This window comes from Monodelphis domestica, chromosome 7 (genome assembly GCF_027887165.1).
Source record: "Monodelphis domestica isolate mMonDom1 chromosome 7, mMonDom1.pri, whole genome shotgun sequence".
NCBI lineage: Eukaryota > Metazoa > Chordata > Mammalia > Didelphimorphia > Didelphidae > Monodelphis > Monodelphis domestica.
In genome coordinates this window covers 112,912,154-112,938,885 of record NC_077233.1, presented here as the reverse complement: position 1 = coordinate 112,938,885, position 26,732 = coordinate 112,912,154, and the positions used below count along the sequence as shown (strand labels likewise).

At 34.1% G+C, this 26,732-nt stretch overlaps 1 protein-coding gene across 1 annotated transcript in view; it reads left to right on the top strand.

Annotated features, from left to right (window-relative positions):
* The window catches only part of CNTLN (centlein), a 512,321-nt gene that overhangs the window by 352,321 nt on the left and 133,268 nt on the right, over positions 1-26,732 (top strand). Inside the window, exons 14-16 of the mRNA XM_016424268.2 lie at positions 9,235-9,335; positions 18,276-18,367; positions 24,427-25,256. Coding sequence (XP_016279754.2) covers positions 9,235-9,335; positions 18,276-18,367; positions 24,427-25,256 — 1,023 coding nt within the window. The remainder of the gene's footprint in view (positions 1-9,234; positions 9,336-18,275; positions 18,368-24,426; positions 25,257-26,732) is intronic.

Below are 26,732 nucleotides of genomic sequence, written 5' to 3'. Positions count from 1 at the left end.
CACTTTTTTTTTTTTGCCAGAAGGCTTCCATCTTTTTGATAAGCTCTAATTAAAATTCTTTAAGAGCTTGTGGAAATTTTCCATTTTATGGAGGGTTTTGGTACATTTATTTGAATTTCCTCTGTAGCCTGGGTTTCTCCTCTGTAAAAATTTTCCAGGGTCAACCCTTTCTTCTTATTTTTCTTGGTGGAAGGAGGTTGTTGTTTCTGGGCACAATTTGCCATCACTGTGGAGGGTTTTCCTTCCCTTTTTAGTCAGAAATCTGAGTGAGATGGGCAGGCTCTCTGTGTATGGAGTTAAAGAGCAATGATTTTGCCTGAGGCAAGCTCTCAAAACTCCGCAGCTTCTGCTGTTTGCTGCCCTTCTCTGTGCTATCTTCCTGCGAGTGCCCATGCTCTGCACTCTTTAGCCTGCTGGGGTTTCAGGTGTAGCTGCTCTCAGGGGTAGGTCTTAGGTGATCTTAGTCAGCTGCCAAGAACCTAGATGTGTCCCTCACTCACACTAGAGGTGCCCCTCACTCACTCACTGATTCTGACACATGCTGGCTCTGACTCTGGCTCCATAGGTGGGGTGGGGGAGGGTAGATCAGCTTGCATTTTGGTGGGAGCTTTTTCACCCCCTTATCATGTGGCAGTGCCCAAATCCCACGTACATTCAATGTTGTGCCCTACTGTAGAGTCCCTTCATTCATATGAATTTGGATTTTTTGGTTTTTTGAGGTAATCTATATCGGTAGGTGCTGAGGAGAGGAAGAGTCCTGTGTCTAGACTGCCATCATGTTTACCTAGAAGTTCCTGAATTGTCTCTTAATTAGGATTTTTATCTCTAATCTTTCTTTGCTCTAATCTATCTTCCACAATCTGCTCTCCAAATCTTGCTATGGTACATACCTTACTTTGTCATTCTCCTTCTCAATAACTTGTCAACAAAAAGTTTCCATTTCATCAGACAATTAACAAAAAATTTTAATTGTTTTATCTTGCAGATTTATTATACTGAGTAATACATAACCCAAATGATTTCTATAGAAAATTTCCAGGATAACCTTTATGTTTCTACTTTAGATTTCTTCTTTTAGTTTTTGCTTTAGCTTATATTATACTTTAGTAGTTTGGGGAATAACTATATTTAAAAGGAACTTGACAAATTAAAGATTTAGCTTTAAGTGGACATTTATTTACTCAATTATCTTATAAAACAAACACACAACCATACAAGCTTATCTACTTTTATAAAGCCTTTAACTTTTAATTAATATTATGCATATGAAAAGTAATTCTGCCATTGATGATAGTCCCATGTAGATATATATTTGTCTTCAAATAGATGACCTTGAATTATTGAATGGTCTTCTGAAAATGTATACTTACTTATTTCCATGATGTGAAATAAAATTACTTAGCACTTTTTTCTTGAACTTCCACAATCCTAAAAGGCTAGTAACCTGTATAACTCTGGAATTCAAAGCTGTAAAAAATAAAAGGCAGACTGTATAACTAAATAGGCAACGAATTGGCTATGGGTTTATAAATTGATTTTGATACTCTGCTTGCTGTGCTTACCAACTATCTTCAGTTTATATAAGTGAACTTCTCTTCAGGTCCAGGTGCAAGGATGCTAAAGAGACAGTTGTTATAAAAAATAAACTATCTATTGAAAATATAAGGATAAAAAGGATTTTTAACTCATGCTGAGCCAGGCAATAGTTAAAGGCCTTGGCCAAAGTGGCCTTCCTGAGGCTAAAGGAAAGGGAGTCAGTCTTATCACTCACCACGAGACTGTCTCCAAGGGAGCTCCAGTTCTCCACTTAACTCAATCTCCTGAACTGAGTTCTGAACCAATTCCACTCCAAACTGAATTTTAGCCTCCTTTTAAAGAAATTTTCTCTTATGTCACCTCCCCTAAATTTTCATGTCTACCAATCACAGTAGACTCTTTTCCAGGACTGCCCATTCTTAGTTCTCATCACTCTTTAGTTCTCACCTTCTCTAGTTAGATGATATCTTCTAAGGTACTTCACACTTCTTTGTTAAGCTTACCTTTTGTGAGTTACTTGACCTTTTTGTGATTAATTTAACCTTTACAGGTCCTTAACACCTTTTTGTATTAGATTTAAAAATAGACTTAGCTTAAAGTTCTAGCTTCACTATAAGGTATGAGTTAAGTACCTTCATTGTTCAAGAAGGAGTTTACAACTTTATCTTCCCCTAAAGTATGTCTAAGTATGGGTGGAGTAATGTAAAGTTCTCAAGATATTCCTGATTCTTGTTAGACCAAGTATCACCATTGTTATAATAAGGAAATAGCTAAATCAAATTTTCTAAAGTACAGTCTGAGTAGTTTTTAAAATTCACGAAATCAACTTGCTATACTATCAAAACCTTTCAATAATTTAACTATGTACATATATATAGAAATATACAGATCTGTACAATTTCTATACCTATGTATATGATCTGTACAAATTGTATTAAAGACTATGTACCTAGTATTTTTCAAACTACTTACATTTTGCAGGAGGAAAATAAACTTCCTCCTTTAAGAGAGTCTAAGAAAACCTTAAAGATTTTCTTGAGAAAGATATGTATGTTTTCCTAATGTTATCCCCTAGGAACACATAACGTCTTCCTGTGAGATAAAGATCTTATTAATTTAATGTGTATAATCATTATTATCTTTCCAAGGTGTTTTATCTGTATTCATTCATTTCAATGAATACTCATCACCTGGTTATGATGTTGCAGAGTTTGTGAGAAATGTTTTCTAAATGCGTATGTTATTTTGTAGTGAATATATTTACCAAATCTTTAAAGTCACCTCCTCTGCTACTGTCTTCTGTCTCCATGCTGTTACTATGTAGCGTTTGTTTGCAACTACAAGTTGCATAAAATGTGTAATGTTAGAATGGCACAAAAATCTTACAGTTCATGTCCATCATCAGTCTGTGTTCCTCTTCTCAGTTTTGATTTTTTTCCCTGCAACATCTTTGTTGCAGTTTAATTGTCCTTTCTGCTGCCATCTGCTCTGTTATCTTCTTTGTCTTGATCTTGGTCTCTGTCTCTATTTTATTCTTCTGACATTGACTGCAACAATGTTATCTGATGTAATCTCTTCTGCTGCTATTGCTTTTTTTCACATGTGAGCAATGCAACCCCACTGTTCTTTCTCTAATACATGAATAGCTGAAAGTGTTGTCAAAATCACGTGAAAAGGCCCTACCCATAATGGTTATGTTGCGCTAGTTCTATTGAATTTTTTTTATCTAAATTCAATCTCCAGGTTTTATTTATAGAGCACATAATCTAACAGACCTCTTTGAGTTAAAATTCCCATTTCTTGTGATTCTCTAACCCTGTTTTGTAACTCTGTGATGTATTCAGGAAGTGCAAGATCTCCACCAAGCATAGATACATAAGCTGCCTTAAAACTTTTTGCCCGCAATGGTGAATGTCCAAATAACATTTCATATGGTGAGATATGCCCACTTCCTCTTGGTCTAGCACGCAGATAGAATAGCGCAAAGGACAAAATCTCTGGTCACTTTAAATGAGTTTCCATGCATAATTTCCCAAGCATACTTGCATACTTCTTATTTCTGTGTTTATTCTCTCCCTCTGACCAGAACTTTGTGGGTGATATGGGACATGAAATTTTGGCATGATACCCAAATTCTCATAAACTTGTTTTAGAACCAAATCTGTAAAATGGCTCCCTTTATCAGAATCTATTCTCAGTGGTATACCAAATCTTGGAATAATCTCTTTCAACAAGATTTTGGCTACAAAGCTTAATGTGTTTTTGCTAGATGGAAAAGCTTCTGGCCATCCAGTTAGTTGTTCCACTATCACTAGATAAAATTTAAATTGTCCTGATTTGGGCATGTTGATGTAATCTATTTGCAAATGCTTAAATGGTGTGTGAGATAGTGAACAACCACCAAAAGCTTTTTGCTTAAATATGCTTTGATTGAATTGTGCACACAGAGAGTTAGCTGAGCAGATCTTATTTGCCACAGTGCTAATTCCCAGAGCTATCCAAATTCTTTTAACAATATCAATTAATTTTTGTGTCCCCAAATGTCCCTTTTTCCTGTATTGCTTGACAGATATAAGAATAAAATGCTTTTGGAAAAATTGGTTTTCCCACAGACACTATCAAAATCCCATTTTCTTTTCTAGCTCCAAAATTTTGCTTCCACTTCTGAACCTCTTTGTCATTGTATACTTTTTCTAAATTTGTGGAGTCTATTACAGATTCATAATGTAAGCTGGAGCATTTTGCACCACATATCATGCAGCCATATATGCTCAACAATTTTCTCTGCAATTAAGTCTTGTCCTAAAGAATGCCCTTTGCAGTGAATCACTGCCAACTCCTTTGGTAGTTGGAGAGATGACAGTAATTCTCGAATTATTTCTGCATGAGTGATTCTTTTCCCATTAGATGTTAAAAATCCTCTCTGAAGCCAGAGAGAACTGATGGCATGACAAATTCCAAATGCATACTTGGAATAGAGATAATATTTCCACCTTAGTCTTTTGCAAACTCATGGGTGTTTTAGAGTGGTTAATTCTGCTCCCTGAGCACTTAGTTTCCTAGGTAGTGAAGCAAACCATAGGGTCTCAAATTAGCTTACTACTACAGCACTTGTAAATCTTATTCTATTTTGCATATATGATGATCTATCTGTGAATAAGATCAGGTCAGGGTTTTTAAGAGGTGTGTCTGATAGATTTTCTTAAGGTCTTTCTATTAATTGTATTACAGTTTCACAATCATGCAATGGTTCCCCCTGTGTTGGTAAATTGGGTAATAATGTAGCTGGATTCAATGTGTTGCATCTATTTAGTGTTATGTTTATTTCCCAAAAGCAGTATGTCTTATTTAGCCAGGCATTGATCTGAAAATGTCTGTGTTCTGAACTTTCGCAGAGTGCCTCAACTTCATGTGAACAGTAAACTGTCAGTGGACAGCCTAACACTAAATCTGCAGATTTGGTAACAAGCAATGCAGTTGCTGCCACCCCTCTTAAGCATGGAGCTATTCCTGCATCTATGGGATCTAGTTGATTGGAATAATATGCAATAGAATGTTGGTTTGGTCCTAAGCTCTGTGTCAAAACTCCTGAAGCTATTCCCTTTTGCTCATGGACCTAGAGCAAAAATGGTTTTGAATAATTAGGGATACAAGAAGCAGGAACTAATAATAGTGCCTCTTTTAACTTTGCAATTGCTTGCAAAATGCTCTGGTTTTAGCTTCAGTGGGTCTTTCTCAGTGTCTTTTGTTAAAGCTGTCAATGGTTTCATAAGTTCACCATAATTAGGTATCCATTGTCTGCAAAAACCTGTGGTTCCTAAGATGGCTCTAAGTTGCTGTTTGGTCTTAGGGGCACTCAGATTTTGCATGTCTGCTACTCTCTTTTGGGAAATGCTTCTGGATCCCTCAGACAGCACAAACCCTAAATACGCTACATGAGGAAGACCGTATTGAAGTTTAGTTGTTTATATTTTGTGTCCTCTCTTATAGAGCTCACAGAGAAGATGTTTACTATCATTCATGCACACTTTTGCTGATGCCAGAAGTGATGCTAGAAGTAGGTGAACTACAAAGTGAATGAGTTTACTGTCTTTGAACTGGATATTTTTCAGATCTTTGTTTAGGATTTGGGAAAACAATGAAGGACTTTCACAGAATCCCTGTGGCAAACATGACCATAAAATGGATTTCCCTGCCACGTGAATGTAAATATTTTCTGTGAGTCTTTGTGTATTGATATTGAGAAAAAGGCAGAACATAAATCAACCACAGTAAAATATTTTTCATGACTTGGGATAGATGAAATGATGGTAGCAAGACTTGGTACAACTGGGCAAGATTTTACTACATGATCATTAACAGCTCTTAAATCTTGAATGAACAGATAGGCTATTTGTCATTTGGCATCTAGCTTGGGTTTTTTAATAGGTAAAATTGGGGTGTTATATTCAGAGATGCATGGTATTATTATGCCTTGCTGCAATAACGAGTTTATTATCTGGGTGATTTGATCAATGACCTCTTTACTAAGTGGATATTATGGAATGCATGGTGGTGGACCTCTTTTAGTAAACACTTTAACAGTGGTCGCTGATTGAAATAAAACTAAATCCATAGAATCTGTAGCCCATAAGCCTTTTAGAGTATCATATGGTATCTGATAGATCTTATTCCCTTCCCCTCTGACTCTACAGGAATAGTACAGGGAAAAGGTTCAGGGATTCTTCTCAGAGTTTCAAAGAAATATCTCTGGTTGGTGTACATACTATGGTTGCTCTCAATTTACAAAGAAGATTCCCACCCACTAGATTCAATAGGAAATTTGGCATTAAGAGGAAAGAGTGTCCTACACTTAGAGGTCCAAGCAAAACCATTCTTGGTTCTAATGTATTTATTCTTTGTGGTTTTCCTGTAACACCCACAACTTCCATTGAATCCACTGATTTGCACTCCTCAGAGGATTTCTGCAACACAGATTTGGCAGAACCTGTGTCCAAGAGGTAATTGTAAACTTGGGTTCCTATTTTTAGGATTCCATGCTGTTCTGTGCTATTTTCTGAAGAATAGATGGGTATTATAGCAGATAACACACTAGGATCAGAAAAACTCAACACTTGTTCCTGTTCCACATTCTCTAATTCTTCATTGATTTCTTCTGTACTAATTTGCCATGTTTTTAAGATCTCTTTGTCATTTTCATTAGTTCTTATTTCATTGCCCATACTTCCTAGTCCATTTTCTCCATATACTATATCTTTAACTGTATAGTCCTTGGCATACCTTCCTAATGAAGTTGCACCTTTTTGCATATCAAGTTTTCAAGATTTCCACCAGCTAGGTGGGAATATTTTGGATGAACACCCGCTTTGATATAATTTTGCATTCAATTCAGGTCTGAGGCTTTTTGTGAATTATGGTAGCATCCAGTATCAAAATAATTTGGGTAGTTTGGTCTCCCATCCCGGGATACATTGTTTAATCCATTATTAAATCTGTTATTAAACATAATTTCCATATCCATTTTTCCTGAATCCATTAAGGCAATTAAACTTATTACCTCGGTTTCCCCTGAACTTTTGTCCAAAGAATTGTCCCCTAAATCTGCAGTCTCTTATGAGATGACCAGGTATGTTACAAAGAAAACATCTTAGGGTTTGTCTGTATTGTCTGGGGTTGTAGTTATTTCTGGGTTGTCTATAAGTTCTTAGCACAGCTACTGTTTTTTTCTGCACTTCAGTGTATTTCAGTTTTTGTTTAAGTTCTCTGATTTCTTTGGTTAAGTTATCAGTAATACTGTTTACCTATTCTGATTGTCTATCTTTCCTATCTTGGAAAACATAATTAGCAGTTCTCTGAATTTCATCAAACCCATATCAAGTCAATTTGGACAGTTACTCCAAAAATAATTTCAGATTGCAGAGCATGCATTTTTCACAAACTGCCTGTGAACATGATTTACGTTTTCCTCTGTTAAAATATCCAACCCAGTTCATTTTCCAGCAATCAATAATTCTATCAAGGAAAGTGGTGGTTGTCTCTCTCACTTACTGATTTAGGCACTCAAATTTAGACCAGGTTTCTGGACATTTGGAATTATGCCGCATTGTTTCAATTATTGCCTCCCTGGCTATAGTTAAGTCTCTGTATGTTGCAACAGAGTTAACTCCCCCACCCCATCCCCAGGATCTTCAGTTGGCAAATTGGTAATTCGGGGGTTATTATTAGTGTCCTCTATAATCTGGTGTTTCTCCCTCTTTGTCAATAATTCATCCATAAGGATGTCAAAAGTACAAATAAGAAGGATTACAGAGCTTAATTAAGTGCTTGAACTGCTTTAAAACTCCCATTGGTTCTTCTTCATATTTTGGGGTATTTTTCTTAAAATTGCCTATATCAGCTTGTGTAAATCTTTTGTGGTAAGTAAGATTCACTATATCACTCTCTGGAGACTCTACAGGTTCCTCCCTTAAAGGAAACATGTGCTGGTATGCTTTCTAGTGCTTCAGTTTCTATTTCTATTTTTATTTCCATTTGTAATTTAGTTGGTTTATCTGATTTGGTTGCACCCTCTAATTTAGTTGCTTCATGTCCATTACTTTCTGCCATTGCCCCTTTAGCTTTGAGTAATTCCTCATACTGAATTTCCATTCTATCTAGTTTAGTCTCTAGATAGTTCACTGTTAGCATTAGATCATTCTTGGCAGTAGCTTGCTTGTTGTTTGATTTTAAATGTTTAAAAATGACTGCCAAAGATTCGATCATCATGTAAAAGCACAACGAAAACAATAGTAACACGGGGACATAAGAGATTAGTTCCAGGAATGTCAATGAGAGTAATTGTGTTAGAAAGTCATAGGCAAGAAGTTTTGTATATAATCCGGTATAATAGTGAAAATGAGAAAAACCATATCTAACAGAGAAAATCCCATGGTGATTTTATGTCACTAGTTCACCAGATTTTCTGAGTGCACAGAGCCTTTTAGTCAAGTTGACTGGGAGATGGATTTTGGAGCCACCTAGAGTTCAGCTCACGGTTACTACAGTTCACTGTGAAACTGTAGGCTCTAGCTGCTTCCACAGACCCCCTGCTGGGATAATGGTTCAAACTGCTCAAGTTGAAAATTGGGCCTTAAAATCAAATTGTCTGGTTCTTTGTCTTATGTAACATGTTTCCTATTCTAAACTCTCCCTATACCTTTTCAGTCTTTGCTACTTTATTTCTTCCCACATACTCTTCCTCCAATAACACTGATTTCTTTCCTTCTTAGAGAGATTCCATCTTCCTCCATGCAACCATTCTGAGCATATTCAATAGCTGTCTGTCCCCAGCCTGGAATCATCTCCTTCATCATCTTCTCATCCTGACTTTCTTCAAGTCACAGATTTAAATCCTAACTTGTACAAAAAGCTTTTTGAAACTTTTCTTACCTTGTACCTTGCCTCTTTTGATTATTCCCAATTTATTCTGATATTCTAGATAGTTTGTACATAGTTTTTTTTCATGCTGTCTCCCTCCACTTAGACTGTGAGCTCCTCTAGATCAAGTACTGTCTTTTGTCTCTTTTTTTTGTATCCCCAGCACTTAGCATAATGCATGACAAATAGTAGAAACTCAATGTTTATTGACTGATTTAACTAAAATTTACTTTAATGTTTAAATTTTTAAAAAGTAATACATTATTTTGAATTTTTAAATAGTATGAATCTTGAAGAAGAACTGGATCAACTTAAAGTTTTTAGGTCTGTGGAAGTAGCTAATATGCAAGAAATGAATGCACATCTGGAACTAGAAAGAGAAGGTAAATTAATTATGCAAATGAATATATAGTATATATACATTTATAGGTAACTGTTTTAAAAATTATTTTACATTTCCTTTTTCTTTTTGAAGTGCGTCAGATTCTTTATTTTTGTGGAGAGACAGGAATTATAGGTGACCAGACCAAACATTTTAAACTATTGCAAGGTTTATTTAGTTTGCCAGAAAGGGTGGCTCTGCTACTCTGATATGAGTCATATTGTTTAGGGAGGGATCAGTATTTGGTTCTGAGAGTAGTGGAGAAGAGTAGGGATGAGGTATTTAGGGCTGATTAGAAATAGAACCAATTCTAGAGCTCTGGGGCAGATCACAAGTTGTATTTGTTTGTCCATTTAACCTGAGATATTATGATTAAACTAGTTTTCTGAATCAGAGAAAAAACAGGACATGTTGGCACTTTCTTCTGGGCTACTTGTAGTTTCAAGCAGGAAACATGTTATATATATAATGGGGATGGGATCAAAATCGCTTACCCTTTCTTCATCTCTTCTAATGTTTAACTTAAAAGTATTTCATTAATAATCACTACCTAAGTCTTATAGTGGGTAGAGTCAAGAACTACAGGTATAACTTGTACTAGCTAATGTTTATATCATTTCAATAATTCCAGAAAACTGTTGGTAAAAGCAGTTGAAATTATTAGAAAGAATATTGCTCTTTCCATGGCACTCTGAAGAATTAAAAAGGAGTAAGATATAATTTTGACCCTCATGGAGGTTGAAATCTACTAGGGAAGTTAAGTGTGAACCAATATGACTATGCAATGATAATAAGAGAGCTAATGGGTGCTTTTTAGAGAAGAGAGGAATTGCTTCTGATAAGGATTTTGGAAGGCTTCTTTGAACAAAATCATTTTAGCTTATCCCTGAAGGAAGGATGGATCATTGAAGAAAATATCAGACTAAAGAAACATATGAAAAATGGTACAGAATTAGAAAGCCCAAGGCATAGTGGGAAGAAATGAGCAGTATTCCTTGTTTGGAAATTAAGAGTGGAGAGAGTTTTTAAAAAGAGGGAACATATACAGTTATCATACAACATAAAGATAAAGGAACATGAAAGGGCAATCAAGTTTTGAGATCATTGCACAGTTATGTTGGCAACAATGTCCACTACCTGTACTAGAATTTTAGTTGTTTTTAGTTTACAAAATACATTCATGTAATTTAAAATTTTTAATATTTTTCCCAGTTACACATAAATAAAAATTTAATAATTGTTTTCTGAGATTTTTTCATCCTTGTTTTCTCCCTCTCAGCCCCTCTCTCTCTCTTACCCTCTCCCTCCACAGCATAGCAAGTAATAGAATATTGTGTGTTATCATGCAATACATATTTCCATGTTGTGAAGGAAGACATATATCATTTACACTAGAGAAAATTCATGAAGGAAATAAAATGAAGAATGTTATACTTAAATCTTCATTCAGACTCCATCAGGTCTTTTTTGTTTTGAATTCTTTGGAATTGTTTTGGATCCTTGCATTTCCACTAATAATTAAGTTATTCATCTTACATTATTGCTATTAATATGTATAATGTTCTCCTGGTTCCACTCATTTCACTTTGTATCACTTCATATAAGTCTTTCCAAGTATTTTTGTGATTTGCCTGGCTGACATTTCTTATGACACAATAGGATTCCATTTTTTAAAAATATAGATAATTTGGATAGGCGGAAGGGAAGAAATATAGAGGGAAAAAATATAAATATTGAATTTATTTAACATAGAAGGGATGAAGGAAAGGGAAATGGTAACGGGTGAAATCTGAATTAATTTACCCACTAAATAAACAATATCTGACTTACACTGAACTAAAGCCCAAGTTATCTAAAGGCAAGTCTAATATGGCATCAGTATCTCACAAAGAGTCCTTGGTGAGCCAGAAACAGGAATCCCAGGTGTAATGTCCACAGGTGGTCTTTTCCAAGTAGATATTCCACTCTTCAATCACACTGTGCAGCAGATATTAAAAAGGCCAGTATCTTGATGGATGGGTTTCAAGATGATTCACATACACACCTGTCTCCTTGCTATCCCAGGTCCAGAATGACAATTGAAACAACTGTCCCTAGGAATTCTGACCTAATCAAGCTTAGGAAGATTATGATCTCACAGCCTGTCAATCATTCTCTTGCACTTTGTAATTTCCCTCGCTATACAATACAATTATATACCACAACTTATTCATCTGTTCCCTAATTGATGGGCATTTTTTCAATTCTAATTTTTTGCTACCTCAAAAAGCACTGATACAGAGGTCCTTTTCCCCTTATCTTTGATCTCTTTTGGATAGAAATCTAATAGTGGTACTGCTAAATCAAAGGGTTCACATAATTTTTCCTTATTTTTTCCTCTGAAAAGCACTAAAGTAAGGAAAATTAAGTACTGATTTTCTCATTTTACATATGAGGAAATGGAAATATAGATGAAGTGACTCACTTCAAATTTCCAAGTTGTATATAAGGTTACATACTTCACCAAAATTTTCAAGCCATTTGCCAAGAATTCTTTTTTCTCCTCTTGCCTCTTCATCTCGTCATCCATATTTTTTTCTCACACTGTTTCCTCCTTCACTCTTGTTTCACAGATGTGGCAGTCTTTCCTCTAGTTTGCCCCCTCCCCACCCCAACACCAACTCTCCCCAATGCCATCACCACCATCCACCCACGCATCCAGGCACCCAGGACTCATTCACATTTATCCCATATATCCAGTCTGTGTTTAAGGCCTGGCATTTTTACCTTCACAACATTTCCTCCATATAATCCTTTCCCTCAACACACAGCACATCTGGCACCTCTGAACAGACCCTTGTCTCCTCACACTAAGGCAACCACATTAGCCTTGTGGATTCTCTTCACTCCAATCTGTCCCCTCCTCAGTTGTCAAAGTGACTCTCCTGCTATATAGAAAGAACCATGTTCTTGCTCTTTCCCCCCATCAGTAAACTCCAGTGGCTCCTGATTATCATCAGGGCCAAATATGAAATGTATTGTTTGACATTTAAGACCCTTTAAAACTGGCTTATTTTTCCTTTTTCAGTCTCCTTTACTCCTCTCTAGTCTTTCTTTTTTTATTATTATGGCCTTCTGGCCATCCTGGCCTTTGCTGTTCTTTGCACATGTCATCCTATATCTTAATTTCATGCTGTCATACTAGCTGTCACCCCTGCCTGTGATTATCTTTTTCTCCTCACCTCTGCTTCCTAGATTCGATGATTTGACTTCATGACTCAGCTCAAACCCCACTTCCATTGCAGGATTTTCCCAGTACCTCCCCTTCCCTTCATTGGAATATTCCTCAGGGGCAGGAATGACATTTTTTACTTTCTTTGTATCCCAGCAGTTAGAACTGTGGCTGACACAAAATAAGCTTTGATTGATATTGCATACTCCTTGGTGGTGGCAGCAGTATAGGAACTCGCATCTTCTGACTCTGCCCAGGGCTTACTCAGGCAGTCACATCAGCAAAATCAGATTGTAGCTTTGATAAAAGAAGAGAAAATCAGACTTGTTCTGGTTGAATCTCAGAAAAAATAGCCATGTCCCTTTGGAAAGTCTCCATTTTTCCCATTTATAAAGTGTAGCATGGGAAGGGAGTTGGAAGCAAGTTTGCATGAGATTCTGTCTGTCTCCATCTATATCCTTAAGGTCCATCCCACTTGCAGAGTGTGGCATCCTAGAGGAGAACAACTGTTTTTTTTTTTTTAAATTGAGAGGAGAGGATATGTCTAGTGACTTAATGGCAGAGCCCTTTAAGTATAGTGAGAATTTACTAAATGCTTTTGGTCTGAATTGGACATTGATTCTTATAATGAAGTCCTTTTGTTATTTCATCACTTCATACAGGGTCCAAAAACTTTAAATAAAGCCATTATAAGGGAATTATCTTAGAAAAATTCAAGGCAGAAATTTTAGGAAACATAAGAAGTAAGTAAAAGAAGGAAAATTTATGACTTTAGGTTTAAGTATCCTGCTAAAAGATATATAACAACATCAACACTATATTTTTTATGTTTTAAAAATCAATAAGAACATTTAATATTTAGAAGAAATACGAAAGTATAATGAAATTTAATCTTTCAGATTCTTTATGGATGTAGAAAATGGTAAAGTTCATGGAATAATTTAGAGGAAAATTAATTAGAATTTTAATTTATTTTAGTACAATTAAGCAAATATTTATTGATTTTTCAACATGGACCTTATGGCTCCAGGCGAGGTGCTGAATGAGTAAATAATTGGACAATTAGAGATTAATAGGCTGCTGGTTTCAGAGTGTGGAAGGAAAAAAAAGGAAAACACTTATTTCAAAAATATATTTATCTAATTTAAGATATTTACTCTAGAATGTTCCATTGCCCTACTAATGGTATCACCATTTTACTAGTTACTTGGACTTTAAATATCAAGTTATACTTGGACTCCACCTTTCCTAATTTTTGTCCCTGACTGAATCAATCAAGTTCCTTCAAGTTTTCGATTCAGTCCTTCCTCTCCATTCCCAATGTTACCTTCTGTTCATGTTAAATTATATGGTTGGACTGAATATATTTTTAGTTGGTCACCAGGCATTTAAATTCTAAATCCAAATGGAACACTCACGTCAGAATGGGATTTTACAGTAGTTTATTTATAATAGAAGGAAGAAATTAAGAATGAGGGAGAGAAGGGAAAAAGGGAAGGATAGTTGCCCTCGCCTGATCTGAACCAGGCAGGAGTTCTGAGGTCTCAGCAAAGGGATGGACCTCTCCATAGGCTGGTGCCTCCAGAAAAGCCAAGGAAAGGAGAATCCAATAGATGGGCCTCTTCAGAGGCCTGTGCCTCCGGAAAAGCCAAGGAAAGGGGAGTCAGCCTTCTCACTCACCTCTTGATCATCTAAGGGGAGCAGTCGCAGGTCTCATGCTGGAGCTCCTCCGCAATCATAGTTTCATGTCCAAATCCTTCTCACAGGAAGTGACACAAAATATAAAGGCAGTTCTTTATGTCACTTCCTTTGTCTTATATGTAGCAATGGTGGCTTAAACTTGGCTTTGGATGGCCCAGGGGGGGGTCAGTCAATTGTTTCTGATTTGTCACTAGCACACATGGGTCATAGACCTTCCTCCCCCACACTTAATCCTTAAGTGGGGGTATATACATTCCTGGTTGCTAGAACTTTTTAAAGACTAAGCAGGATAGAGTAAATCTAAAATTCACACTTCTTAATCTAGCCCTCATCACCTAATATTCTCACTTCCAAGTCTTTTCTCTCTCTCTTCTCTCCTTTACCTTACTGTTGGGTGAATCTTCCTCAAATTGATTTGCTAAAAACAAATAAACCAAAAACTATAGCAATTACCTATTTCCTCACTTATCAAGGTTAAATCCAACCTACCTAGCTTTTACAGCTTTCCATTTTTTGTTTTTACTTTATTTGACTCTATTTTCTACTCTTTGCTTTCATGAAACTTTTTTTCTTCGATGATTCTGGTTTCCTTATGTTTGTTCTATTCACTGTCCCTTTGCACATGCTATCTCTCTTCCTTCTGTAGTTTTCTGTTAATTCATCTGTATTCTCTTTTTCCAGAAAGGCCCTTCTGAAGGTTGACCTTTTTCTTCAGTTCTTTCGTGATGATCATAGCCCACATCAGTTTTTTCCCTCTAATTCTAATTGTACTTTATGTCTCTACTAAATACCTTTACATATTATCACCTCTACTATTGCTTAAATGGCTTAAATCTGCTAATACATTCAAATTCTTTGTATATAGGAATTATGTCTTTAATTCTTTTGAGGCGCTATATTACCAATTACTGTCCTTGATAAATTTTAGTCAATAGATAGTTATTTAATTAAGCTGAAATATGTTTTCTAATCTACCAAAAGATTTTGAGGACGTAAACAAAAATTAAGATAAAAAAGCCAAAAAAAATGCCATTCACCTGGATTTACAAATTCTTTTGGCAAGGATTTTACAATGAAAGCTGTTTTAAAAAATTGAGTTAGCATGAGTTCATGATAGTTGTTTAATAGTTGAGACTTAGCTCAGACAGGGAAAAAACCAATAATGACAAATAAATACTACAGATTTGTCCATGGATGAAGAAATAGGAATAGTAGAACTCATCGAAGATTGTTTCTGGGTTAATTTCTAGTTTTCTAGGTTAATTTTTGTATAATTTATTTGGAAAAGGAGTTCATGATGCTATTTCCAGTTCTGTAATTGATATTTAGGACTTGAAGCATAGTGAAATGCAGGAAGATTTTGTGAACTTGTCTGTAAGTTGGGCAAGAAACATAAGATAAGCATTGCTATAAACCTTTGATAGATAACAATTTTAGAGATACATGATCAAACCTTTCCTCATTCAATAATAGATTTTCCCCAGTTAGGGGATGAGGAAGAGGAAAGTTACCTTTAGAAAAGTAGAAGGACATTCAGGAGAGGCAATGTCATGGAAGCCATATTCAAAGAAAGCCTGAATGTCAGTATCGTCAAGTGTCAGAAAAAAATGAGGAAAGACACGAAAATAAGAACTACTACTTCTGGTTATAACAACATCTCTGGCAGTTTCATTGGAATGATAGGAGAAAGATACCTGATTGTGGAGAAAAAGTTGTATTTGGAAAAAAAATGAAACTACACAGAAGTAAGAGTTTAGATACAATTGAGAATTTACTATTTAACCTTTTTTGGGTCTGGAAAAAAGGGAGAACAGGAAAATAATCAGAAATGTAAAAATTATTACTTCAAGGTTGAAGAAAATAAAAGCTATAGAACTTTAGAATTGGGAGTCACAATTTTCCCTCCTTAGAGAAAATTTATAATTTTGGTTCAAATTCAGTCCCAGGTTATCATGGGTCTTCCATTAAACAACTCTTAAATCAGGAATCAACAAGTACTGAGTTCTACTGTCCTTTAGATTCAGAATAATATGGAATGAAATCTTAAAAATTAGATTCATCCTTTAAAAATAGATATGAAGAATCCAAGAGAAAAGGCCACTCAATTTTATTCATTCTCTTACCTATAAAAATGAAATCATCCCTTTGTTAAAGATAACTTTATTTCTTTGCTTCCCTTGAGTTTGTTGTTAACCAGGATCAATCTTCAAATTTTAGTGTACAGTTGTGCTGCCCCCATCTAGAAATACCACATTTTAATGTAATAATTTCAAAGTTAAAATTTTCATTGTTATGGTTGCATTTTCAATTCTGGAAATCCTTATGCAATTGTGATAATGCCATAAATTCTTTGCAATGAAACCAAACAACTAGACAGTGCCTTGAATATAATAGACTGTAATGGATGCTTGATGTAATGTAAAAGTTAGGAAGAAGTTTATTTTGTTCTACCAATTTGACCCCAGATAAATTGTGTTGTGATGTTTATTTAATTTAGTTAAATAAATAGTTTATTTCAACAAGCTTTAATTTAGTTATTTCTTCCAAATAGGTAGTTTCAAATGGTTTTATTTTTGAGTGGTTCTGCAATGTTTGTTTTAGTAAAAATATTGTTACATTCTCCCTATCTACTTTGAATGGCAAAATATCTTGGTTTTTAAGATAAATAAGTGATAAAGTGATAATTATTGTACCCAGAAATACAATAGGTATCTAGGTAGCTAAATATGCATAAAATGAATATAATTTGCATATTATATTTGTGTATTGCTTTTAAAATGTTGTAAATGTATTCAGTACCACTGTGTTAGGGGACTATAATTAAAAACAAAAACAAAAACAAAAACAAGGGAGCTAAGAGATTGCTATCAAGGTAAAGGTACATATTCCCTGGATGAGGCATTCTACTTTTTTTTAGCTTTTATTATTTGTAGAATAGAGTTCCATTTATTTCATGAACACAGAAGTTTTAATTGTGTATGACATGTTCCAAAGACAAAAGAAATGCTTAATTCATTTGAACAAACTTATTAATCACTGTGTATATCAAAAACATTAATGCTCTATGGCAAATAAAACTATTTTCTCATTCTCCTTTCTTAATAAATCAGAGTTTTTCACTGACCTAAAATGTACAAATGTATTTTAAAATTATATCTTTAAACAAATATTCTCAAGGTAACATTGACATTTATTCAATTAGCTTAACGCAGTTTCTTCTTTTCCCTTTTATTTTTTAGAGATTTTATATTCCCTAAAAATATTCAACATGAAATATTTTTTTACAATAATCATTTACCTAATATGCCAAAAATACAGATTAAGCAATTCTGGTCCACTTTGACTTTAGTATTTGTAAGATAGATTTTCATTTTTTTAGCTTTGCAAATAATTTTATTAATAGAAAATTTTGTTTATGTCAGAAAAAAAATTTAGCTGCTTTTTGGAATGTTTTCTAGACATAAACTCACTCTGCCATTTGAGTTTCTAATTGTTATGAATTCACAGCTTTACAGTAAAATGACTTATATGATTTATCTTGGAGAATACATGATCTTTCACTTAACAAAAAAGGTTTAAAGTTTCTGTCCATCCTAATTCTGTGACCAGTTGCTTTGTTGAGCAATCACTTTCATCCTCCTGGCAGGGAATAAGACCCAAAGAACAAAACTACTAGTGACTGGAAAGATGAAATGAAAATGAATTCCCCTTTTAAAGAAAAGAAGGAATAGTGTATAAAAGAATGAAAGTGAGAATAAAAGTATAGCATCTTTAACCTATAGTTCTATTGTACCTTTGAAAAGTTTGTATGATGGGGGAAAAAACCACATTGTGATACTATAAAGATCCATAATTATGTGGCACAAAGCTATGAAAGAGGTCACTGTTCAACTACTGACCAAAGACTTAACAAGAAAATAGACTACATTATTAATAATTGAGAAACCTAAGAATGTATATCCCTGAAATGACAGAGGAATGCTGTAATATGGTATGAGGTGGCATAATATTTTATTTATTCTCTGCCAGAACTACTCTGTAGACTTTGTGAAGATCAGGAAGTCAAGAATGATACTCCAGAGAAGAAGCTGAAACATAAGTCAGATAAGACATTACAGAAGGTATACTAATCTCTACTATAGAGCTATACAAGTTAAATTTAAATTTTCGCCTCAAAGATTATGGTTATTTTAAACTAGAGCTCATTAATTTAAACCTTTTGGTGAAAAATTAATTTGAAATCATTAGCTTGGCTTTCCAAAACTAGGTAAAAAATCAATGATCATGGTATAAATGTTGAAGCATATATGCTTATGGATGGATAGGGTAAAATATTTCAGAAGAAAGGGAATGAAAAAAATAGATAATTATTAATTATCAAACAATTTATATTTATCATATTTAAGTAAATATCATGATAAAAGTAATTAAATTAATTAATTTAACTTCAATTAAAGATTAAAATATAAAGTTTTCTTAATATTAATAGTTTAGGAACAAGGATAGGAACTGAACCTGGATCTTCACTGGGTCAGGAACTGCCAATGCAATCCAGCACCTTTTCTGTAATTTAAAAGTCTTAGAGAGTTGCCCAAATCACTCAGAGGTTAAATGACTGGCCCAGGTGCCCACACTTGTAGGTTGAGAAATGACTTGGGTGGCTAAGAAAGCATTTCCATTCAGGTCTTCCCAGTATTGAAACTAACATTTAATAAATATGTTGTAGCACATTGCCTCAGGTAGAGCTTAGATATTTAAATTGGTAAAATTATATTGCTTCATGCTCTACAATATTAAATATGGAAATATCTAACTTTGAAGCAAAAAAAAGCTATGATAGTTTTAAGATTTCACATTGTAATTCCATTATATGCTTTAAATTTGTTTGAATATAAAATGTTTATATAAATTATTTAGTTATTTGAATTTTGTAGTTAAAATCTACCTATAATTCAACATTCAATTCTAATTTACAGTGAACATCCTGTTGACTATGTGGTAATCCAAATTAATAGACAGATATCATTATGAACCTTATCATTTAACAAGTAAATATTATGATTCATATTTATATTGTAATTCATATTTTGATATACAAATATGTTAACAGATGTTCACTTAAGGGGGCTCAGTTGTATTTTGCCATATGTTTTGGTTTGTTTTAAAAATATATGCTTTAAATAAACTAATTCTTTGAATAGTTGTCATTTGACAAAACTATGTTAACTTTGCTTCCTAGAAATCTTTCAAACCAGGAGAAAATTGAAAATGCAATATGTAACCTAACATGTCAGTATGGGTATATCTATTTTCTTATATTTTTGAATTATCTTGTAATAATTTACATCAGATGATATGATTGCATATACTTACAACACTTGCCATATGGTCAGGTAATGAAGGCTGTCATCTCGTTATTACTGAATGACAAACATCATGTTAAAATAATAACAGAGAACAAGAAATGCTCATGTTCACTTATCTTAAGGTAGAAGGAGTAATTGAAATTACTTGAGCACTAACATCTAGGGTGTCACATATTTTATATTGGCTTATCATTTATGTTTAAAATCCATAATTTTTTTGCCAAGTTTAGTATGATTATTTTTTTCTCTATGTATATATGGTACCATATTGCTGCCTAATCCAGGCAATTTTTAACTTAAATGCCTTCCATGTTAGAATTTTTTTAAATCAACTTTAGCTGCTAAATATCTAATAAGATTTTTTTAGTTTTGCTATGTCTCAAATTAGCATGTTAATTTATCTCTACCATAGTGAAAAATAAGATTAATGGGATTGTTTCAATTTTCTTAAAGTTTCCCATATTTTAAAAGAGTACAATCTGCTTTAACATAATTATTAATGCCTTACATAAAAATCCACATTGGTATTTTTTAAAAAAAGACCAGAATGGGTCAAGACTGAAGTATAATTTTTTTTCTGGAAGAATGGAAATATGTAATTTGTTGTATTTTAAGTCTATACAGTAATATTTTAATTATGCATTATCAAGTATTTTTAAATATAATCTCTCATGATAATATTTTACTGAAAATATTTTCATTATGGAAAGAAAAATTGAACCTGAAATCTTTAAAGAAATCACATAATTTGATGTTTAGCCATCTAGAATTTCTCTTTGATATTTCAGATGCTTTTACCCCAGAAACTAACTGATTCTTCCTGTAGTTCCTCCCTTAACCTCCTTTTCTAAAACAATTGATATCTCCTTTACTTTTCATTAGATTTTAAAGCCAATTCATCAATAGCATATACCGGGGAACTTCACTGTGTACAACATTATATTAAAACCTATTAAATATTCCTTGCTATCTTTTTAATTTTTTAAAAACCTTACCTTCAGCTTTAGAATCAATGCTGTGTATTAGTTTCAAGAAAGAAGAGCATGAAAGGATAGTCAATGGGGGTAAATTGAGTTGCCCAGCATCACACAGCTAAGCTAAGCAAGGCCATATTTGAAACCAGGACCTCCTGTCTCTAGGCCTGGCTCTCAATCCACTGAGCCACCCAGCTGTCCCCCAATCCTTTGCTATAATAACCAGGAGTTCCCAACATTCTCAAGTTTGAGGACCCCTTTATAACATTAAAACATAAAAAATATGGTAATACAGGTAATATTTATTGATCAAAATTACAGAATGAAAATGCTAGTCTGACTTCACTTTTAAATGAATTTATATTTTTAATCCACTATAGTATTTATATTTATGTTTGAAGCACCCAGTCAAAGGATGTGTGCTTGCTTATTTATTATGCTGGATTAATTAATTAAATGGACCCTTTCTTATTAAATTACTCCATAGTTAGAAACTGCTGATATGGATAGGGATGCTGTTTCAGTTTTGTTCTGTCTTCCATGTGAGAAAATTAAACAAAATGGTTATTAACTTTATATCTCTACATAGTTTTGGCTCTTTATGACTTACTGTTGATGTATTTAAGCTTTATAAAGAAGTTTAATTTTTTTAATGTACCATCCTCAACTTTTAACTTGGGTGTAAAATGTTAATCCTTTCTAGATTAAAAAAAATTATTCTAGTTTAATGAAAAACAATATTAGTTTTATTGTTTGGAATTGTAGAGTCCTAGATTTGTGATTTCATTGGTATATGAGACTCCTAGTGTATAATTCACCCTTTACAATGCCGGCTAGTACCTTCTTAGCATTGTGTTTTACACCAAGGGTTTTTAATCTTTTTTTTTTGTTGTTGTTGTAGACACTTTTCTAGTCTGGGAAAAGCTGTGGATTCCTTCTCAGAATAACTTTTTAAATGCATCAAATAAAATATTAATTATTACAAAAATAAATTATTTTGAAAAGCAGTTGCCAAAATATTTTTTAAAAGTTCTTGGATCCCAGGTTAAGAATCCCTATTTTAAACAGTTATCTGTGGCACAAAGAGGGTCAGTGTCACAGGAATATGAGAGAAGAATGGGATTTAAACCTAGGTCTTTGTGGCTTTGAGATCAGCCATATATTTTGTCACTCTTTTTTGTATTTTAAAATTTAATCTGACATTACATGTTCATGCCTCATAAATGTCAGAATTGGGATCATAGAATTTACCTGAGAGGAACCTTAGACATTAAGGAAAGTAAGGCCCAGAGAAATTAAGGGGCTTACCTTGTGTCACACATCTGTTAGGTCTTCCTGATTGCAAGGCCAGATCTCTTGTATCACCAGCATTATAAACAAGCATTACTGAGCACTTACTATGTGCGAGGGACTGTGTCAGCCCCCTGGGGAACACAAAGAATGTAAAAAATCTGACCACTTCCCCCAGGAGCCCACACTCTCATGGGGGACGCATTACGCAAACAGCTAAGTCCATATGTGTGCTCTTCGGTGTAATGAGAATGGATCTTGGAAGAAAGGCGTGGAAGTGGAATCAGTAACTAATTAGCTTTTTTCTTTTGAAGGATAATAATTTAAAAATAATTTAGAAGCCACTTTGAAAAAACATTTAGTGATAGAAATTCTGGGAATAGGTCTCTACTTTTTTGCACTTGTTCTTTTACACATGTTTTTATAAGTAAATTTAGTGGTATCTAAAATATTCAGTTTATTTCTTCTGGTGATATTTAGAATCCTCTACAACTAAATTTAATAATTTAAAATTTTGATATAGTTTATTAAGCTTTGTTGGAGAGACAGTCAGAATATAGTGAATAGACTTTTACATAGGTGACCATCTCACTGTCCCTCAGACTGTTGGAGGGCTGAACTATAAAAAAAAACAAATTATTAACAAATCTGTATACCGCTATCTGCGATAGAGGAGGCTGCAGCGCTGGCTGGGATGGGCCTGTCACACCTTGCACAGGCCCATCACCACCACCACTAAATGGGGCAGCAGTATACACAGTGCAGAATCCCCTCCCCAAGATCTCTGCTCACCATGCTGACGTCTTTCATTGTGCAGCCACTTAATGCTTTGCGCGGTGCCTCATCCTCTTTCAGTTACTCTCAAAACAAGGTTCCATGCAAAGGATTATGTCACCAGAAGTAGTACTGTATGTGAGCAATGCTGCACTTTGCGATGTCCCCACATATAGTGCTTCTCTCACTGATCAGCAATGAAAGAGGTATCCCTTCCAGAAATGTGGTAAGGGGCCAGATAAATGGCCTCGGGTGGCCACATGTGACCCATGGACCATAGTTTGAGGACCCTTGGAATAGAGAGTTGATCTTAAATCCAAAAATATACATTCTGACTGTGTGAACTTGGACAAGTCATTTAACTCTTAGTGATATAGGTAGTTGTCTGAAGGTAAAAAGAAGGTTTTAGCTGGTGTTGGTAGAAATTTCTTCTATCAGTGAAATCCCAAGTTTAGTCTTTATTTTCATTGGAGAGATTAGTTCACATTATGTTGAGCTGATCATTTTTGTTCTAGTTAAATTTAATTATCTATGACTTATAGGAAAAATGGTAAAATTATAGTCAACCGTGAAAAAAAAAAAGGTTCATTTCTTGTTTTGTGGTAACCCAAGAAGTGAAGGGTTCTTCTCCAGATCTAAGCAAACCATCAGTAAATTGAACCAAAATACATTCAGCCTTTCTCATCTGTGATGGCAAGATAAATCTAAAATCATTTGTTTCTAATTATGAAATATTTGCATTGGCTTATTCAAATATAGGCTTGCCTAACTTGCAGTAATCATGAGTTGATTTAATTATCTGGTGAAACTGAGACATTTTAGACAACCAATATCAAGAATTTAGATAGATGACCTAGTTACCTAATTAATCTCAACTCTATCCTCTGTGTTTTATCTATTAGTCTAAATTTCTGAATTCCAGACTAAAAGTAGCATTCTACAGTAATCTCTTAAAATAAGAGAAAAAGAGAGGCATTGTATACCATACTGGACTTCATTCCAGGAAGACTCAGGTCCAAACCTTTAGGCACATATTAGCTGTGCTGTCCTGGGAAAGCCAGTTGACTTCTTACTTCAGTTTCTTCCTTTGTTAAAGGAAGGGATTGAATTTGATGATCTCTGAAATTTCTCTCTAGCTCTCTATTTGTGGTCCTTTGAGCAATCAGAGCAAAAAGGAGCTAGCAAAATGTCTTCTTAGGTAGAAAATATTTTTAAAAGAAAATATGTCCCAAGGCATGTTTAAGTATTGGAAAGGATTAAAGATATTTTACTACCTTTTAGAAAATAATAAGCACCATTGAAATGATCTTGATTTTAAATTTATTTTATAATTTCCATCCAATTATTTTGTGAACTTTGCAATCTATGACTTAAATGTTCAGCCTCATCTAAAACTTGATTTTATTTTTGTGATTTTTAAAAAGAAATTAATGAATGTGATTGGAAAGCATATCTGTATATATTTTTACATTATTTTGCTAATGCAAAAATTTTTCTATTATGAAAATATTGTTCATAACTTATTTAGACTTCTCTTACCCTTTATCTAGAATATGATTATCTTCTACCATTTACTCTTTGCTCATTAGATGTAGCATTCTTCATGTTAGAATGTATTCACCTCTACTCTCTTAAAATTATTCATTCGTTAAACCCTCAATTTATTTTGATGTTATGTTAGTGGTAACTATTTTCAAAAGTAAAAATTAAATTACAATAATCTCATAATTCTTGATGTAACAAGGAAAAATGAAACCATATACATTTTTGTTTTAGGTAAATGAGTTAGAAAAACGATTGAAAGCTTTTGAGAAAAAGTCCAAAAAACTGAAAGAAGAAAATAAAAAGTTGAGTAAAGAAAATGATGATATGCAATCCTCCTATAAACAGCAGCAAGATGATGCAGAAGCAAAAGAAAAAGAGCTAACCCATTTACAGAAGGAGAAGGAAGATCTGGAAAGATACAAAATTGTCCTTGAGTTCAAGATCCATGAGCAAGAGGTGGAAATCCAGACCCTACAGAAACAAGTAGGGGAAGTCAATTCCTTGAGGGAACAAGTGGCAGAAGTCAATTCCTTAAGGGAACAAGTGGTGGAAGTTAATTCCTTGAGGGACCAACAAGTGGCAGAAGTCAATTCCCTACAGGAAAAAGTGGCAGAAATTAATGAGATGAGAAAAGAAAATGAAAATCTAAGGAAAAAGTTACAAGAAATGGAAGACACAAATCGAATTCAGAAAGCTCATCTATTGCAGGAGATGCAAGCTATGCAGCATATGAATGCAATACAACTACCCACAGGGCCTTTAGCACAAGGGCCAGTCCAGACACCAACACAGCTTCAGACCCAGCTCCAGGTACCAACACTGTCTTTATCTCAGCTACAAGTGGAGCTGGACAAAACTATGCCCGAGAAGTCTATTCTGGAAGTGGTGAGCACTGAACAATGTAAAAAATGTAAGACAACTACCACCAAGGTTAAATTTAAAACAGCCAAGAAAAAAGGTGCCACGGGAAATTCTCAGACTTTTCTCAATCAGTCCATCAAGGTTATGAGCAATATGTTTGAGAACTGTAAGGACGACTGGGAGGATGTGAGTGAAAGCAGGTAAGGCTCTCATTAACTTAGCTCTTTGGAGGGGACAGTGTGCATATGTAAAGCACTAGCAAATGGAGATTGAATTTCAACTACTGTCGATTTGGTATTCAGAAAAAATACTGTCAGATCCTTTGAAATATCTTGGGAGGTCTTGTTCTGAGCTTATTGACTGAAATTTGCATGCAAAATTAGCCACAACTGCATGAGTATTTGAATAGGTGCCAGGAAGCCCAAAAGAAGGCAATGCTTGATTTCTTCCAGTGATGCTATTTTCATGCAGTCATGAGGCTTGAAATTGACAGTTTGGCAGGTTGATTTAATTTGCTGGCCCTTTGCATATTCACCACTGACAGCTAAGGATTCCCAGGCAAGCCTAGTAAGTCGGTTTAGTTATCTTGTGACATGCCGACCCAGGAGGAGAAACATTTTTTCCTTCTTAATTTAGTTAGATAAATTTTGAATGACCCATTTCAGCTTGTTACCAGATGTCTACAAGCTGTTTAACATCCTTTAAATTAAGAACCATCTTCACTAATTATTTCATGTATGTTTTATGCGTAGTCATTGTACTAACTTTAATTGAATGATGGTAAAAAATTAGTTCTTTAAAGTTATCATGGTATAGTTCTCTGGTCTTGAATTATATAGCCCCCAGTGAATGGCAACAGGAATTCATTAAAGATCTATAATGTATCCTTCCCTAATCTCTGCCCATAGATATATACATACACATACTTGAAATACATCAGTAAACCCACAAGGGCAAATAAATAGGTAGTTTTTTAAATAATCTTTGCTTAAGTCACTTTTTTTACTCAAAATGAACAGACTTGTTCTTGATCTCTAATTTTTCATACTATTTCAAAGCAAACCAATTTTAATACTGTATGTTTAGTTTTCTAATCATACTTTAATTTTTAAAAACTTGGTGGTGTTGGGATGATTTAATCAATTTTGGTATCATTGTAGATTAATTTATTAAAGTTGTTCTTAGAATCATAGATTACAGATTTGAAAATCATCTGGTTCAGCTTTTTATGTTCAGGAAGTAGAATATCATAAGGAACAAAATGTGAAACTTTCTATGTGACTTTAGACAAGATAATTGATCTCTTTTTGCCTTAGTTTTATAAAATCTTTGTAAAATGAAGTTGGACTAAGTAATTCTTTAGTCCCCCTCTAGCTGTAAATTCTAATATGAAATGAATAGTTTACAATAATGCTTTTATCTTCCTGAGAAAACATTAGATTTCAGGTTGGGTGAAATCCTATCTCATTCACATCCCAACTAGGAGTTTTCCTGCATCTTTAACCTATATTCCATTTTAATTGTTCATAATTCTTCAAGCTTTTGGTACTTGCCTTCTCATTCCATAAATAATTGTTTTACTCATGATCTATATAAATATATAGATATTATATGTGTGAAAATCAGTAATTCATATGTTTATGTTCTTCCTTTTTTTAATTAGGATTTGTCATTGA